This window comes from Hemitrygon akajei, chromosome 32 (assembly GCF_048418815.1).
Source record: "Hemitrygon akajei chromosome 32, sHemAka1.3, whole genome shotgun sequence".
Lineage (NCBI taxonomy): Eukaryota > Metazoa > Chordata > Chondrichthyes > Myliobatiformes > Dasyatidae > Hemitrygon > Hemitrygon akajei.
Window position 1 is genome coordinate 31,042,503 of NC_133155.1, and position 15,755 is coordinate 31,058,257.

The following is a 15,755-nucleotide window of genomic DNA, read 5'->3' on the forward strand; positions in this document are numbered from 1 at the left end:
CCTCACCATTACATTCTAACTCTTATACTCAATACTTTGATTTAGTAAGGCCAATGTACCAAAAGCTCTCTTTACTACCCTATCTACCTGTGACACCACTTTTAGGGAATTTTGTATCTGTATTTCCTGATCCCTCTGTTCTACTGCACTCCTCAGTGCCCTACCATTTACCTTGTATGTTCTACCTTGGTTTGACCTTCTGAAGTGCAATACCTCACACTTGTCTGCATTAAACTCCATCTGCCATTTTTCAGCCCATTTTTCCAGCTAGTCCAAATCCCATATTCCAAAGGACGTATGATTAAGTTTAGTGAGTTGTGAGCATGCTATGCCGGCACTGGAAGGGTGGTGACACTTAGAGATTCTTGGACAGTGTCGTTCATTGACACAAGCAGTGCATTTCACTGACAAATAAAGCTAATCTTGAAAGCGACATACAGATGTTGATGCAGGGGTCACTGTGTACCTGGCATAATCCTATAAACCATCTGACTGACATTGGTGTAAGTATGGAACTTCGGTGAGCTTCTGCTTTTGTTTGTGTTATTTATGTGTACCTGAGACAGCACTCCGAGGGTGCAGCACTCTGAGGAGGCAACACTCCCTCAGAAGCTCCAGTCTCTGCAGGTGTCCTTGATCTAAGTACACCTCTACTCAGATGTGAGGTGATTATCAACTGAGTTGGGCTGAATCCAGATCTTCTCGAGATTATATGCATGACCACCTCTAATACAAGGGTTCTATAAATCCTGAGGCTCCCTCTCCCAGCAGGGACTATGTCCTTGCTCCACCACAGCAAAGTACCTGGGACTTGGGGCTAGAAGATGCCTATCTGACTTCAAAACCAGTGTCACTAGGACTAGTTTGGTCCAAGAAAGGGAAATTTTTTGGAAGGTCTCTCTCCACCACTCGGCTGGTTTTGGAGAATTTTGCGACATGGAAATGGCCATTCGGCCCAGCTTGTCCATACTGACCTGTAGAGACTGCTATCACCCAGCACTTGGTGCATTGGCCTCTGTGCCTGAGTGGTTCAAGTGCTCGTATAGGTGCTTCTTAAACGCTGTCAGCAAACCGGCTGCAACCACCTTCTCGGCTGGTACATACCACTCTTTGTGTGAAGGAAGTCCCCCTCACAGCCCCCTAAATCTCTCACTCCTTCCCTAAACCTATATCTTCTGCTTTATCTGCCTCTGAGATGAGAAAAGGTTTACTGCAGTCAATTCACAAGCAAGAGAAAGTCTGCAGATGCTAGAAATCCGAGCAACACACACAAAATGTTGCAGGCCAGGCAGCATCTATGAAGGGAAATAAACAGTTGATGTTGCAGGTCTTTTAACAGGACTTGCTGATGAAGGTCTCAGCCCAAAACATCAGCTATTTATTTGCCTCCATAGATGCTGTCTGACCTGCTGAGTTCCTCTGACATTTTGTGTGTGTGTGTGTGTGTTGCTCAATATTTCCAGCATCTGCAGAACTTCTTGTGTCTCCTCATAACTAAACTATTTTCTCCCAGGCAAGGTGTGTTGTCATTGGAGGAGGTTCCTGAGGATGATTCCGGGAATGTAGGGGTTAACATATGAGGAGCATTTGGCAGCTTTGGGCCTGTACTCACTGGAATTCGGAAGAATGTGGGGGGATCTCATTGAAACTTACCAAATCTTGAAAAGACTAGATAGGGTGAATGTGGAGAGGATGTTTCCTGTGGTGGGGGTATCCAGAACTAGAGGACACAGCCTTCAGAACAGAGATATGAGGAATTTTTTAGCCAGAGAGTAGTAAATCTGTGGAATGTTCTGCCACAGACTGCGGTGGGGGCCAAGTCCGTGTGATTATTTAAAGCGGAAGTTGATATTTTCCTGATCAGTCAGAGCATCAAAGGATATAGTGAGAAGGGAGGTGCATGGGAGTGAGTGGGATCAATCTGGGAAATGGTGGAGCAGACTCGATGGGCTGAATGGCCTAATTCTGCTCCTATGTCTTATGGTCTTATTCTGTACCTTCTCCAGAGCTATCACATCGGCTCTAAACTCTGCTTATTAGGACCTGCACGCAGCATTTCATCTGAGGGATGACCAAATCTTAATCAACTTTGAAAATCACCTCTCTACTTCTGTACAGTCAGCCCTCCTTATCCGCGAGTTCCGCATGCGCGAGTTCAACCAACCGCGAATCGAGAAAACCCAGAAGTGCTCTTCCAGCTCTTGTTGTTCGAGCATGTACAGACTTTTTTTTCTTGTCATTATTCCCTAAACAATGCAGTATAACAATTATTTACATAGCATTTATATTGTATTAGGTATTAAAAGTAATCTAGAGATGATTTAAAGTATACGGGAGGATGTGCGTAGGTTACCGCGGATTGGGATAAAAAAAAATGGAAATTTTCTAAGTTGGAACAGGTACATCCGGTATTACAATTATGGAAAACCCTGAACATCCTCTACATAGCACCATCCAGAGACAGAGAAGCAGTTTCAGCGACAGGTTACTGTCGATGCAATGCTCCTCAGACAGGATGAAGAGGTCAATACTCCCCAATGCCATTAGGCTTTACAATTCAACTGCCAGGACTTAAGAACTTTATAAAGCTATTATTAATGCTTTTTGAGCTAGTGATTTAGATGCATATCATATTATTACTGAGTTAAGTATTGTATTGTATGTAATGAGTTTTTGCTACAACAAGTGTACGGGACATTGGAAAAAATGCTGAATTTCCCCATGGGGATGAATAAAGTATCTATCTATCTATCTATCTATCTATTTAGTGTCAGTTAGTCAAACTTTGTCTTAGAAAATAGTATATATTTTACCTTTCTATGCATATAAAACACTTAAGAAACGTATGTATTTCAATAATTAAACCACTGCGTTGCTTAGTAATAATTGTAGCTTTCATCGGGGCAGGACCTTTCTCACTTTATCCTTTAAAATTGTTCCGATCGTTGACCAACTGTAGCCTAACGGTTTTCCAATGACCGATGGCGTTTCACCTCTTTCCGATCGCTTTATTATTTCCACTTTATTTTCAATCGTGATTGTGATTATTTTCGTGAACAGAAACGCTACGGATTCAGAGCTCCGCCAGGTCCTAAAGACCACCACAATGAGACAGGTTAAATAAGGGACTTGAGCATCCGCATTTTTTTGGTATCCGCGAGGGGTGCTGGAGTTAAGGATGTCCAAACTTATGGAGGCCAAGTGGCTCCCTAACCATGTTGTCTACCTGCATTGCAACCTTCAAGGACCTGTGGACTTGTACTGCGACATCACTCTGTTCCTCAATACTACATAAAACCCAAGCATTCATGTACGCCCTACCGTCATTTCCGTCCACACACTAAATCCATGCCTGGATTGAGGAAACTCACAGCCTCTGGTTTGAGAAGCCTGCAGAACTTTTTTGGCTTGCTGAAGTTCAAACCATTCCATTGCACTCATTCCCACTTCCCCAGAGAGCTTATGGATTATCCAGCCAAATCACTATGGATAATTGGAAGAACTTTTCTCTCTGTTTTCCAGATTACTAGGTTTAAACTCCTAGAGGGAAGCATGGAAGGAGACTGGAAAAAAAAACCAGATTTAATTCCCTTTAAAATTAACCAGTGATACCATTCATCTTTAAATGTTTCAAATGGTACCACCACAAAAGGCCCGTAACTTCACAGTAAAATGCCAGTCCTGCTTGTAAAAGCCCTTAAAAGCAAATGGATAAGTCATTGCTAGTCAATTCTAGTCAAAAAACAGAAATAATATATTGCTCACATGTTCCCATGATCTTTGTAAAAGAGACCAGAAACTTCAGAAAGTATTTTATTTACAAGGGGAATTTCACTCTGTTTCTTATCCACATCACGACTCCTTGTAGAATGGACAGACCACATTCCCCAGGAATGAGCAGTTTCAGGAACTCTCATATCAACATGCAGTACAAAGTATGCCTAGCACATTTCTCAGCTCACTCCCACAGGAGTGGAGAATTCTAACATACTGACACATTGAGTCCCGTAGTTTATTGGTACAGCAGGGCCCTTACATTACCACAGAAACAATCCAAAAAATGCAAGCTTAAATCCCACTTGGCTATCTGCGAATTTTAATTCACTTATAGTACTTAAGAGCTGCCCATAACAGTACATTTCCAAATCTCCTTTAAGAAAGTGAGGCTGTCAAGGGTGAAGAACATTCTTAATGATTTTCTTATTCACTGTTAACATCTGGGCATCACTGCAAAGGCCAGTGTTCATTGCCCATTCTGATTACCCTCGAGAAGTTTCCTTCTTGAACCACTGCAGGCCTTCATCTGAAGGTGCCCCCATGGTCCAGAATATAGACTCAGTGATAACTTCCCAGGATCGATGTACAACTTGGTGGGAATATGGAAGTGGTGATGTTTCTAAGCATCTGCTGTCCTTGTCCTCCTCAGAGATTTGGGAGCTGCTGTTGAAGCCTGGGCAGTGAAGAGCAGTACATCATTGTCACCGTCGGGGAGGAGGTACACAAGAGCCTGAAGGCACACACTCAGTGATTCAGGAACAGCTTCTTCCCCTCTGCCAACCGATTTCTAAATGGACATTGAACCCGTGAACACTACCTCACTACATTTTTATTTCTGTTTCTTTGCACTACTTACTTTAACTATTTAATATACTCAACTGTAACTCAGTTTCTTTACTCTATATTTATTTATCATGCATTGTACTTTGTCATGGAGTTAACAAATCTCACAACGTATGATGGTGATTCTGATTTCATAAACAGCACACACTGCATCCCCTTAGTGCCAGCAGTAGAGGGAATAAATCTCTATTCAGGCACCTTCGGGTGGGTCACTTTGTCCTGGGCGGTGTCAAGCGTAGTGAGTGTTGTTTGACTGACACTCTCCTAGGGAAGTGCCACAGGACACCCTGCCTCTGATCTACCCTTGTAGCTATCATACTTAAATGTTTCAGTTCAATTTCTGCTCAGTGGTTACACAAAGTCTATTGAAAGGGGGAACCCTCTGATATCAAATTCAGATCTATTTATCGCATCAAAGCATACAGTGAAATGCGTTTTTTTGTGTTAACAACCAAGGAAGTGCAGGCAGACAGCCTGCAAGTGTCTCCACACATTCTCGTGCTAACACAGCATGCCCACGGTGTTCAGCAGAACAACACAAGCAGCAGAGATAACAGACAAAACAACGGTGAAAAACGCCTCTCTCTCTCTCTCTCTCTCTCTCTCTCACACACACACACACACACACACACACACACACACACACACACACACACACACACACACACACACACACACACACACACACACACACACACACACACACACACACACATAATAAACCCTCCAACAATAGTACTGGTTTATAAATATCATTGAGGGAACTTGGTGCTGGGGGAGCTGTGTGAGACATCTCAATGGTCTCATTAATGACAACCTATCTGGCCAAATATTCGAACATTGAACACTACATCACAGCACAGGCCTTTCGGAACGTGATGTCGACCCAATTTTTCGACTGAATCTGCAACGCCTTCCCTGAACCAATAAACTTATGCTGATGCCGTTGGGTGTCAGGGGGAGGTGATGAAACTCTTCCATGTTGCCTGGCGGCATTTGCTTAGGGCTTGGTGCAGGCAGCTGGGGATTAGCCCACTGACCAAAGAGAGGCAGATTGACTTGGATATCAGCATCAAGGACAACAAGGTCCCTCTGAACACCAACATTTCTCGATCCCGCTTCAGAAACTTCTTTTTCTCCTTTTGAAATTATTTACGGATTCCACCTGACCCGTTCATGCACATTTGCTTAACCTGTTTCTCTCCCCACACCCCCACCCATCCTCTCTGCTCCTCCCTCATTCCCTACACTGCTACCTAGCTCGGTACCACCAGCAAAATTGGACGTAGTACATTGGATTCCCTCTGGTACAAATTGCCAGCAACCAGGACCCCAGCACCAATCATTATAGCGTTAGTTTCAATCTGCAGATCCCAAGGAGATCTGTATATTTCCATCTGTCAGGTAACCAATCCTCAATCCATGCCAACAATGCATGCTCTAAACTTGTATAATAATCTCTCGCGTAGCCCCTTACCAATTATCTTCTGAAAGTGCAAATACATTGCACCTTCCAGTTCCCCTTATCTTTTTTGCTGGTCACAATCACACAAAAATAAAATCCAGACTATTTGTCAAACACGATTTCCTTTTCTTAAATTCAGGATCTCTCTGCCTAATCCTGTTGCTATTTTATGAGTGCCTCGTTACCCACCTCCCTTAATAATTGATTCCAGCATTTTCCCTAGTGCCGACCTAGGGAAAATCCGATTTGATCTCTGTTTTCCCTCTCCCTCCTTTCTTAGACAGTTTTCCCATTGATGGAGGGCTATGTGGGAGGGAAAGGTTAGAATGATCTTAGATAGGTTAAAAGGTTGGCACGGCATTGTGGGCTGAAGGGCCTGTAGCGTGCGGTACTGCTCAACCTTCTATGATGTGCCAGGCCTCCTTGATGCCGCACCTGACTAAATGCTTCCTTGTCTCTGGAATTCAGCCCTTTGGCCCATGTTCAGACCAAAGCTGAGCTGAGCCGCAGAGCTGAATGGTTTTGTAGTTACTGTCCAGCTTCAAATTGTTCTTATTCTTCATTGTTGAGATTATCTAATGGAGGGAGCAAAAATTCAACAGTTCAGGAACAGCCTCCTCCCCTCTGCCATCCAATTTCTGAATGGACATTGAACCCAAGAATTCTACCTCACTACTTTTTGCTATTTTTGTAGTAGTTATTTAATTTAGCTGTTCTATCTATCTCTTTTTTTCTCTCTCTTTTGTCGTGTATTGCATTGTACTGCTGCCACAAAACAACACATTTCGTGACCTATGCTGGTGATGTTCAACCTGATTCTAATTCTGAAAGTCCAGTGTTTCAGTAAAGTGTCCACAAATGAATGACAGTACATGACCTAAGTAAGAATGGTGCGTGATTTGTGTTTTGAATATGCCTTGGTCAGACCCTAGTCACTTCAGCATAGGTGCCTATTAACAATCCTCTACACTAGTCCAGTCACCACAAACTGTCATGGAGGTAGCCATTTTCTGGCCTTTGTAGCCACTCTCAGAAACAATGTGGAGCAAGCCTCACGCAGGCTTGAGTTGGCAGCATATTTCTGCCTAGATGTAGCATTTACATGGGACTTGTGTAGGAATTGTTGGGTAAGGTAGAAATGCCCCTGAACAGCAGAATGCTCTGTGGGGAGGGGATTTGTGTTGGAAATCAAACAGCTAGTCTTCGCTGTGGAATTAGCAATGTAATACCTGCGTGGGTAATGGATGACGCCACCATTTGGGCTACTGCTTTAGAACATACAGAATGGCCTGAGATTGGACAAAATCTTTCAATGGTTTTTTGGTATTCGTTTAGTATTCCCAGCAATTTTGCGATATGAGACAAAATGGAGTTACGGACCTCATGCAAGTTGTTGATGCTGCTTAGGGTTCACTTGACCCTGTTAGGAATGTGGCACAGAAGACTGGGTCTAACTTTGTGCAATGCTTTCTTTTCACAGCAAATCCGGAGAAGGCAGCCTTGTACTTCATCACCGGGGTGTGCTTCGGTCTCATCCTGACACTCTGCCTGCTCGTGATCCGAATATCCTGCCACACTCGGACGGTGGCCACGGACCCCGTCAGCAGGAAGGAAGAAGACGGCAGCGAGGAGGAAGATGAAGAGGAGGATGAAGAGGAGGAGGTGGACAGTGGGCCGCCTACGGCAACGGACTTGGCCCTGGTCAACCACAACCAGGCCACCACAAGCTCCAGCGTGAACGTCTTCACTTCCGCTGAGGAGCTGGAGCGAGCCCAGTTGTTGGAGGAGCGCGAGCGGATCATCCGTGAGATCTGGCGCAGCGGGCAGCCGGACATCCTGGGAAGTGGCTGGCACCAGTTCGAAATGGAAATGCTACCAAATGGCGTTCAAAGGGAGCATCGAACCTGGAGCCCAAACTCCCACGGGAAGTATTAAGGAGCAAGAAAGAGAGAGAATGCCGATGCAAAAAAATATATATTTTTTTATTTAGCTCTGGACATGCAGAAAACACATAACCAAAGACGAGTAGTTAAATATTTGCACCATGTGTATGGAATTAACTGAACCCAAAAGCACACAGAAGCACGATGGAAGTAAAGCTTTTGCAGAATATTCAGAACAGGTTTGTGAGCCACCGGGCATAGCAGAGAACTGCTGTTAGGATTGCTAAAGGCCCCGTCATTGGTGCTCTGTGAGGGGATCATTCCACAGGGAGATGGGAGGGAGAAAGAACTTTCCTCAGAGATAACCCAAGTCTGTTTGGGATCCGCGACATCAGATGTTGACAATCCGATAATTTCAAATGAGAAATGAGCTAATTACTGATCAGAGTCTCCCAGGCTCTTTGGATTTAGTTTTCACTGGGATTAGCCAGTGATTCAAAAGGAAACATTTCCTTATCCTCCTTGAACTCATTAATCCCACCTAGACTGGGACCAAATCAATTGTCTTAAAACCAATCCCTTTGTATATTCTAATACAGTATTTTTGACGAACTCTGAAAAGCTTGATGTTTCAGGTAATGGAAAAATGCAGTGATCTGAATCTGGTTGCAGAGATCGAGGTGCTTGAATTCTTTAAGTGCACTTGTGAACAACGGTACTGATATGGTAGCTTTACCCGTAAATGGGACCAGTGTGTTATATGTTGCTTAACTGTATAGTCCAATATTTTACGGTGTGACATTCCTATATATGTCTTGCCAGTATAGTCTGTGCTTTCCTTGTGATTGTGCAAAATAGTATGTTAAATGTGACCCACTTGCAAAGATGAAGGTGCTACATGTAATTATCAGAAGTGCCTTATTACTGGTTTCTTAGAAGCACAGACATGCTATTGAAAAAACCCTTTACTTTTGTGGATTGCTTCTATTTTGGTTGCTGACCTTCTAGCTGAGTTGGAAAATGCGTCAAATTCTTGTTTTGTGCCCCTTTGAAAATTGTGTGTCAGACAAAACGACAGGGAGCAAGAGCCCAAGTCCCTTTGCCAGACTGTACTTAGTTAGCTGGTTCCAAGTGCGGCAGCTGGCCCCAGTGTTACCGATGGGAGTGCAGACTCAAGCTTCTAATCACGATCCCGAGTACAAACTGTTTCCAAAGGTCAGAAGCAACTCACTTCGCACATTTGGGTAGGGGATGTAAAGGTAATTCTTCACCATTGATTGCACTTCAGCTAAAGTCACTCTCCAAAAAAAAACAACTGAAGTAATTGAAACGTGCTTGTCTCATAATGACCTGACTACGTGGGGAACCTTACTGCAGACACAAGAGATGCTGCTGGAGCTGGGGATCCAGAGAAACACACACACAAAATGCTGGAGGAACTCAGCAGGCCAGGCAGCGTCTAGGGAGGGAATTTTACAGTTGATGTTTTGGAAGTTTATTTTAGGATTTGGGTATCACAGTTCATCCTCAGCTGTGGATCAGCTCAAACCCACTCCAGATTGCAAGCCATCTTATCTCTGTGTGACCTGTAAGTAAGGACATCAGCCCATACTTCATTAAGTTACTCCCGCTGCGGAGATCTGCCCTCAACCACTCAGCTCTCTTTGAAACTGTCCGCATAATGAAGGAAAACCTATGTTAGGTGAACAGGAACAGAAACTAGCATTGGAAACCATTTTTATAATGGAATCCTATATGCTTCTACATGGCTGGGTCATGAAAGTCAGTGGGGTGTGTTTTAAAGCTTCAGAAGCCCTTTATTAGCCTCAGCTCATTATTACTGAGGGTAAACTGTAATGAATTCTACATTAAGTTTGTCCATTATATGTCCACAAAAACCATAGGTAGTGTGAAGTGATTAATTTTTTAGGAAGAATGAGGGAGGCAATATGAAGCGTAGTGAAAAATTAATGCAGGTGCAAGAGTCATCAATTCTTGAAGCTAGCGAGGATAATGCTTAATGTCATAAAAAGAGATAATTGATTTATAGAAGCTTTTAGCATTTTCCAGTCACTGGACTGCTCCATTGGAAGCATCAAGTTCAGTTCTGCAGGGGAGATTTATTGAACTGATGCTGAGAGTTATGAATTTTAATCATGTGGCTAGATTAAACAAAGTTGTGGTTGGAGCTAAAAAGATTCACAGGAGATTTAACTAAGGTGTTCATAATTATGTTTGCTAGAGTAAACAAGTATAGTGGCAAAGGGAGAGGTAACCAAGATCACAGATTTTAATGTAATTGCAATGGTGAGGTGAGATTATTTTTCTATAATGTGGGTGGAAAGGTTGGCCTGAGTGTTGGAAGGGTTAGGGCTGGTAGACTCAATAATAACTTTGAAAATAGAAATTGATATATCCGTACACTCAGTGGCCACTTTATTAGGTACACCTGTACACTGGCTTGTTAATGCAAATCAGCCAATCATGCGGTAGCAACTCAATGTATAAAAGCATGCAGATACGGTCAAGAGGTTCAGTTGTTGTTCAAACCAAACATGAGCAAAGGGAAGAAATGTGATCTAAATGGCTTTGAGTGTGGAATGGTTGTTGGTGCCAGACAAGGAGGTTTGAGTATCTCAGAAACTGCTGATCTCCTGGGATTTTCATAAACAGTCATCTCTAGAAGTTTACAGAGAAACAAAAGAAAAAAATCCAGTGAGAGACAGCTCTTTGGGTGGAAATGTCTTGTTAATGAGAGAGGTCAGAGGAGAATGGCCAGACTGGCTCGAGCTGACAGGAAGGCGACAGTCACTCAAATAACAGCAGTGTTGAGCAGAAGAGTAACTCTGAACACACAACACGTCAGTCCTTGAAGTGGATGGGCTACAGCAGCAGAAGACCATGAACATACACTCAGTGGCCACTTTATTAGCAACAGGAGGTACAGTTTCCACTGAGTGTAAAGGGAAATCTTTACTTCTGCCTGGTTAAGGCATGTTGTGGGTTAGCCTTCATTAGTTAGGGGATTAAGTTCAAAAGCAATAGATAATGTTTTTCTATAAAACAATGGTTGGACCATTCTTGGTATTGTGTTCAGATCTGGTCACCTTATTATGGGAATGATGTGGAAGCTCTAGAGATGGTGCAGAGGTTTACCAGGATGCTCCCTGGATTAGAGAGTGTATCTTGGGTTAAATGAGCTAGGACATTTCTCTTTGAAGCAAAAGAGGATGAGAGGCAGCTTGATTGAGGTGTATAAGATGGTAAGAGACATAGAGTATTGCCATACCCAGGCAGACCCTTCGGCCCATCCAGTCCATGCCAAACTTTTATTCCAATGATAGAGAGGACAGTCAGCACCTTTTTTCACAGGGTGGAAATGGCAAATACGAGAGGGCATACTTTGAAGCTGATTGGAGGAAAGTATGGGTAGGATTTTTATACTGGGAGTGCTGAGTGCGTGAAATGCACTTTCAGGGGTGGTGGTAGAGTCAGATACATTATAGACATTTAAAAGACCTCTGGATAGATGAAAGCAAAATGGAAGGGAAGTGTTAGATTGATCTTGGAGTAGATTAACAAGTCAGCACAGTATTGTGGGCTGAAGGACCTGTGCAGTACCTTCCATGTTCTATATTAATCCAAAACTGGATGAAATACTGGCTAATACATGGTGATCAAATGGGTGTCTAACCCACCTAAATCTATGAGCGGGATCCTGACAGATGGATTTTTTTTGCCAGAGTTGCATTCCCTGCTCACCGCACTGCTGTCCTGACAGGGCTTCACACGTATGATTTCTTGACATGCGTGAGTCCAGCGACAGAGTCCAATGGTGATGAGGTCTCCTGTGATATATTTCACATGACCTGCACACACACACACACACACACATCCTAGCAACACACACAAAATGCTGGAGGAACTCAGCAGGCCAGGCAGCATCTTTGGAAAAGAGTTACAGTCGACGTTTCGGGCCAAAACCCTTCAGCAGGACTGGAGAAAATAAGCTGAAGAGTAGATTTGAAAGGTGGGGGAGGGGAGAGAGAACCACAGGTGAAACTTGAAGGGGGAGGAATGAGGCAAAGAGCTAGGAAGTTGAATGGTGAAAGAGACAAAAGGATATGGAAGAAAGAAGAAGGGGTGGGGGGAGGAGGAGCACAAGAGGGAGGCAATGGACGGGCAAGGAGATAATGTGAGAGAGGGACAAGAAGATGGGAAATAATGAAGGGGGGTGGAGGCATTGCTGGAAGTTTGAGAAATCAGTGTTCATGCCATCAGGTTGGAGGCTACCCAAACGGAATATAAGGTGTTGTACCTCTAATCTAAGTGGAGGACGCCGTGGAGATCCTGATGGGCTTTGACAAAAACAGAACAATAGGTGGAGCTTTGTCAGCTGTCAAAGCTATCATGGATTTTAATACCTTTGAACATTCAGGCATATTTAAAATATGTTAAAATTGATATGAGTGATTAAAGCAATTACATGTAATTTGAAAGTATTAAATGGAGTTAAAAAAAAAAACTCTGTGACCTAATCCACATGTCTGGAACCCTTCATGAAGTAAATTGGGTCTCTCAGCCTTCATCGTGCATTCTGTGTGAAGTCCTGCACTGGTATCTAACCTGGACTATCCCCACCAGTAAAGGACCTTTCCTCTCTTTTTGTGTCTCATCCACGTGGGAAGGTGAGAAACAGATGTGGGAGTCAGCAGGAGACAACCAGGAAACCCAAGAAACCCTCTCTCAATTAGACAATGGTTAATCTCGTATCTTAGTCTGTTCCCTTGTCCAATCTACGTTCAATGGAAATCCTCCCACTCAGCAGCTCCAACATCTCACCTTGAAGAACACAACTTCTGCTGTACATTCTTCCTCAACACTCAGAATCACTTCAGTTGGTAGAAAATAATCAGAACCCTTCTGAGGAACAAGAACATAAACACCATACCCTTGGTAACATCTCGACATCCTTTATTGATAATGGGCATTGATGAGAACCCAAGCCATCACTGGAATGTTTTCCTGGCTAAGAAACAGAACACCAACAACCTGGATTTACATAGAACCTGTAACACAGAGGAAACTCCCAGGGACTTCATGAGAGTGTCCTTTAAGGGAGAAAAAGCTCACTTAGTGAAACACTTGAGATCTAGGCTGATCCACCCTTTGTAACAAGGTATTCATATTGGAGTTTAACATTGCCTCAACTACATAAAGGTGCATAGGATTAACTCAGATGTTGATCAGTTGACAATACCTCTCTGAATTAGAATTTGTTTCTATTATAACTGTTGCTGTATCGTAGGTGTTACATTTTTTTTTAACTACCTAAAGTCTTCATTAAAACGGGAGACAAAGATTCTGCACAGGGATGTGTCAATGGGTTTAACCTTCCTCTTGTGCATCTAGATATCACACAGGAAGGAGAATGAACTATTCATTTCCAGGTTGCAATTTAAAAACGCTTATTTCAAATGTTGCCTCACGTTATATTTTGTTTTTGCTTAATAAAAAAATATAGTTGAATTAGGTCAAATTGACTCTGGATCTGTTGAATTAAGCTGGAGATTGTACTGGAGATATTACTGTTACTCATGTGTCCACAGAATTGATAACTACTGCTCAATAAACCAGGGATGAGGTGGGAAAAGTCCTTGGTAATCCTGAGAATATCAGATATACTCCCCCCTCCCTCAGAGCTCAGGAAATGTAATGGAGTAAGGCGGATTTGGATTCTTCACAGAGGACAACTTATGATGGAAGTTCGAAAGGAAAGTAACCTGGAAAATCCACGTCCCATTTCCATTGTGGATGCTTTCCCAGCCGCCCAGATACTTGGCCCCATCGTGAGCTAGAAGTGCTTTTCTTAGCCAATTTAAAATCTCAACCCGCAGACCAGACCTATCGTTTTGCATATTTACTTTGAAACTAAAGGCGTACAGTCACTGGATGCTAAGTGTTCCCCGACACAAACTTCTGTCACCTGCCCTGTCTCATTCCCAAACAGGAGATGAAATATTGCACACTCTCTCATTGGGACTTCCACGTACTGATGAACGAAACTTTCCAGAACACATTTGACAAACTCTGCCCTTTTACAGTATGGGATTCCCAGTCAATATGTGGAAAGTTAAAATCACCTAATAATAACAACCTTATGTTTCTTGCAACAGTCTGCAATCTCTTTACAAATTTGTTCCTCTAAATCCCTGGGGCTGGTGGGTTGTCTGTAATATAGTCCTATTAATATAGTCATACCTTTCTAATTTCTCAATTCCACCCATAATGCCTCACTAGTTGAGTTCTCCAGTCTCGCCTGTCATGACATTTTACCTGGCTAGTAACTCCACCTGTCCTCCTTTAATCCCTCCCATTCTGTCATATTTAAAACAACAGAACCCTGGAATATTGAGCTGCCAGTCCTGCCCCTCCTGCAACCAAGTTTTACTAATGGCTACAATATCATAATTCTAGGTATTGAGCTCATCTGCCTTCCCTACGATACTTCCTCTATTGATAGATCTGCAATTTTCTGATACACATATGTGTGGCCAATAAAAGCTAATCTTTAAGTTTTCAGTCTTTAAAAGTATAAGGTACAATTAGAGAAGGAATTCCACCCACCCCACCCCCAGCCACAGCTGGGATCAGGCAATTAAACATCCTTACATCTCCGCCTAATGTAGGTTACGTGATCGGCACAGCATTGTGGGCCGAAGGGCCTGTAATGTTCTATAATGTACTGCTGGCACTGTGACTTAATGCAGTGAATAGCTTCACTATTCCTCTGATCTCCAGTATTTAAAGAGGTGCTACTTACTAGTCTGTTGCTAATTTAATGGCTCCACGGACTCCTGCGAATCATCAACTCGTGGCATTTTAAGGTAGAGAAAGAGCATGCAAAATGGTGCCGAAAACTTTGAGTCCATGAACCAAGAACACGCAGAAGCTGTGTGAAACGAGAAGAAGGGGAGTGACACCTCATAAACTACCCAGCACCCACCCCACCTGTACCTCCCATATTGGCCTCATCGGTCACCTTAGAACCCACCAACCAGACAGATTGTAAGTCAGACCAAGAAGCTGTTTAAACTTTTTGTCATTTTATTAAAATTAAAGTTTTCTTGTTTATCAAAGCACCGAATGCTCCAGGTTTCCACCTCACTTTGTTGGCGTACTCTTACAATCGAAAGTTTCCCTCCAATTATATCTACAGGTAGGAAAACCACACTTTGCATTGTGAGCGTAGTACCTCTTGTATATCGAACGTGCGACACCAAACCAGTCTCCATATCCGAAAAAAATCTGCTTCATCCTTCACAGTGCCTCAGAATTAACAGTTGAATGGTCACAATGCAGTCAATTAGTACCAAGCAATATCCTGCCTACAGCACTGGGTAAATGGATAGTTAAACTAACTTTGGTAGGTTTAACGAAATTTAAATGTTGTTTGGAATATTGGGAGCTCTATTGTTCTCTCTGTTACCCTCACTCTTCACCTTGGGTTCTTAGCTAGCAGTGCGGCAAAGGTCATGGATGACCTCCCATCTCCATTGTCCAAAGGTGATGGTATGTTTGGAGTTCTGTAATCCATTCTGTCAACTGTACAAGGGATTGGTCCGTGCAGCTTCACCAGAGGCTTGTTGGCTGGCCTTACCTGTTTCCACCTCTCATGACGTAGGGTTGGACTTTGAGAAGCATGTTGCCGTCATATGGTTCTCAAATTTTCTTCCAGCTGAAGAGAACATTCAACCGATGGTGTCCATACCCAGGAGTCCCACTCC

At 43.1% G+C, this 15,755-nt stretch overlaps 1 protein-coding gene across 4 annotated transcripts in view; it reads left to right on the forward strand.

Annotated features, from left to right (window-relative positions):
- The window catches only part of eva1ba (eva-1 homolog Ba (C. elegans)), a 112,135-nt gene extending 98,628 nt beyond the window's left edge, over positions 1-13,507 (forward strand). For all 4 annotated transcript variants that reach the window (XM_073034401.1, XM_073034402.1, XM_073034399.1 and 1 more), the window contains one exon: positions 7,566-13,507. In XM_073034401.1, coding sequence (XP_072890502.1) covers positions 7,566-8,020 — 455 coding nt within the window. In that variant the 3' untranslated portion in view covers positions 8,021-13,507. The remainder of the gene's footprint in view (positions 1-7,565) is intronic.
- Positions 13,508-15,755: the final 2,248 nt, after the last annotated feature.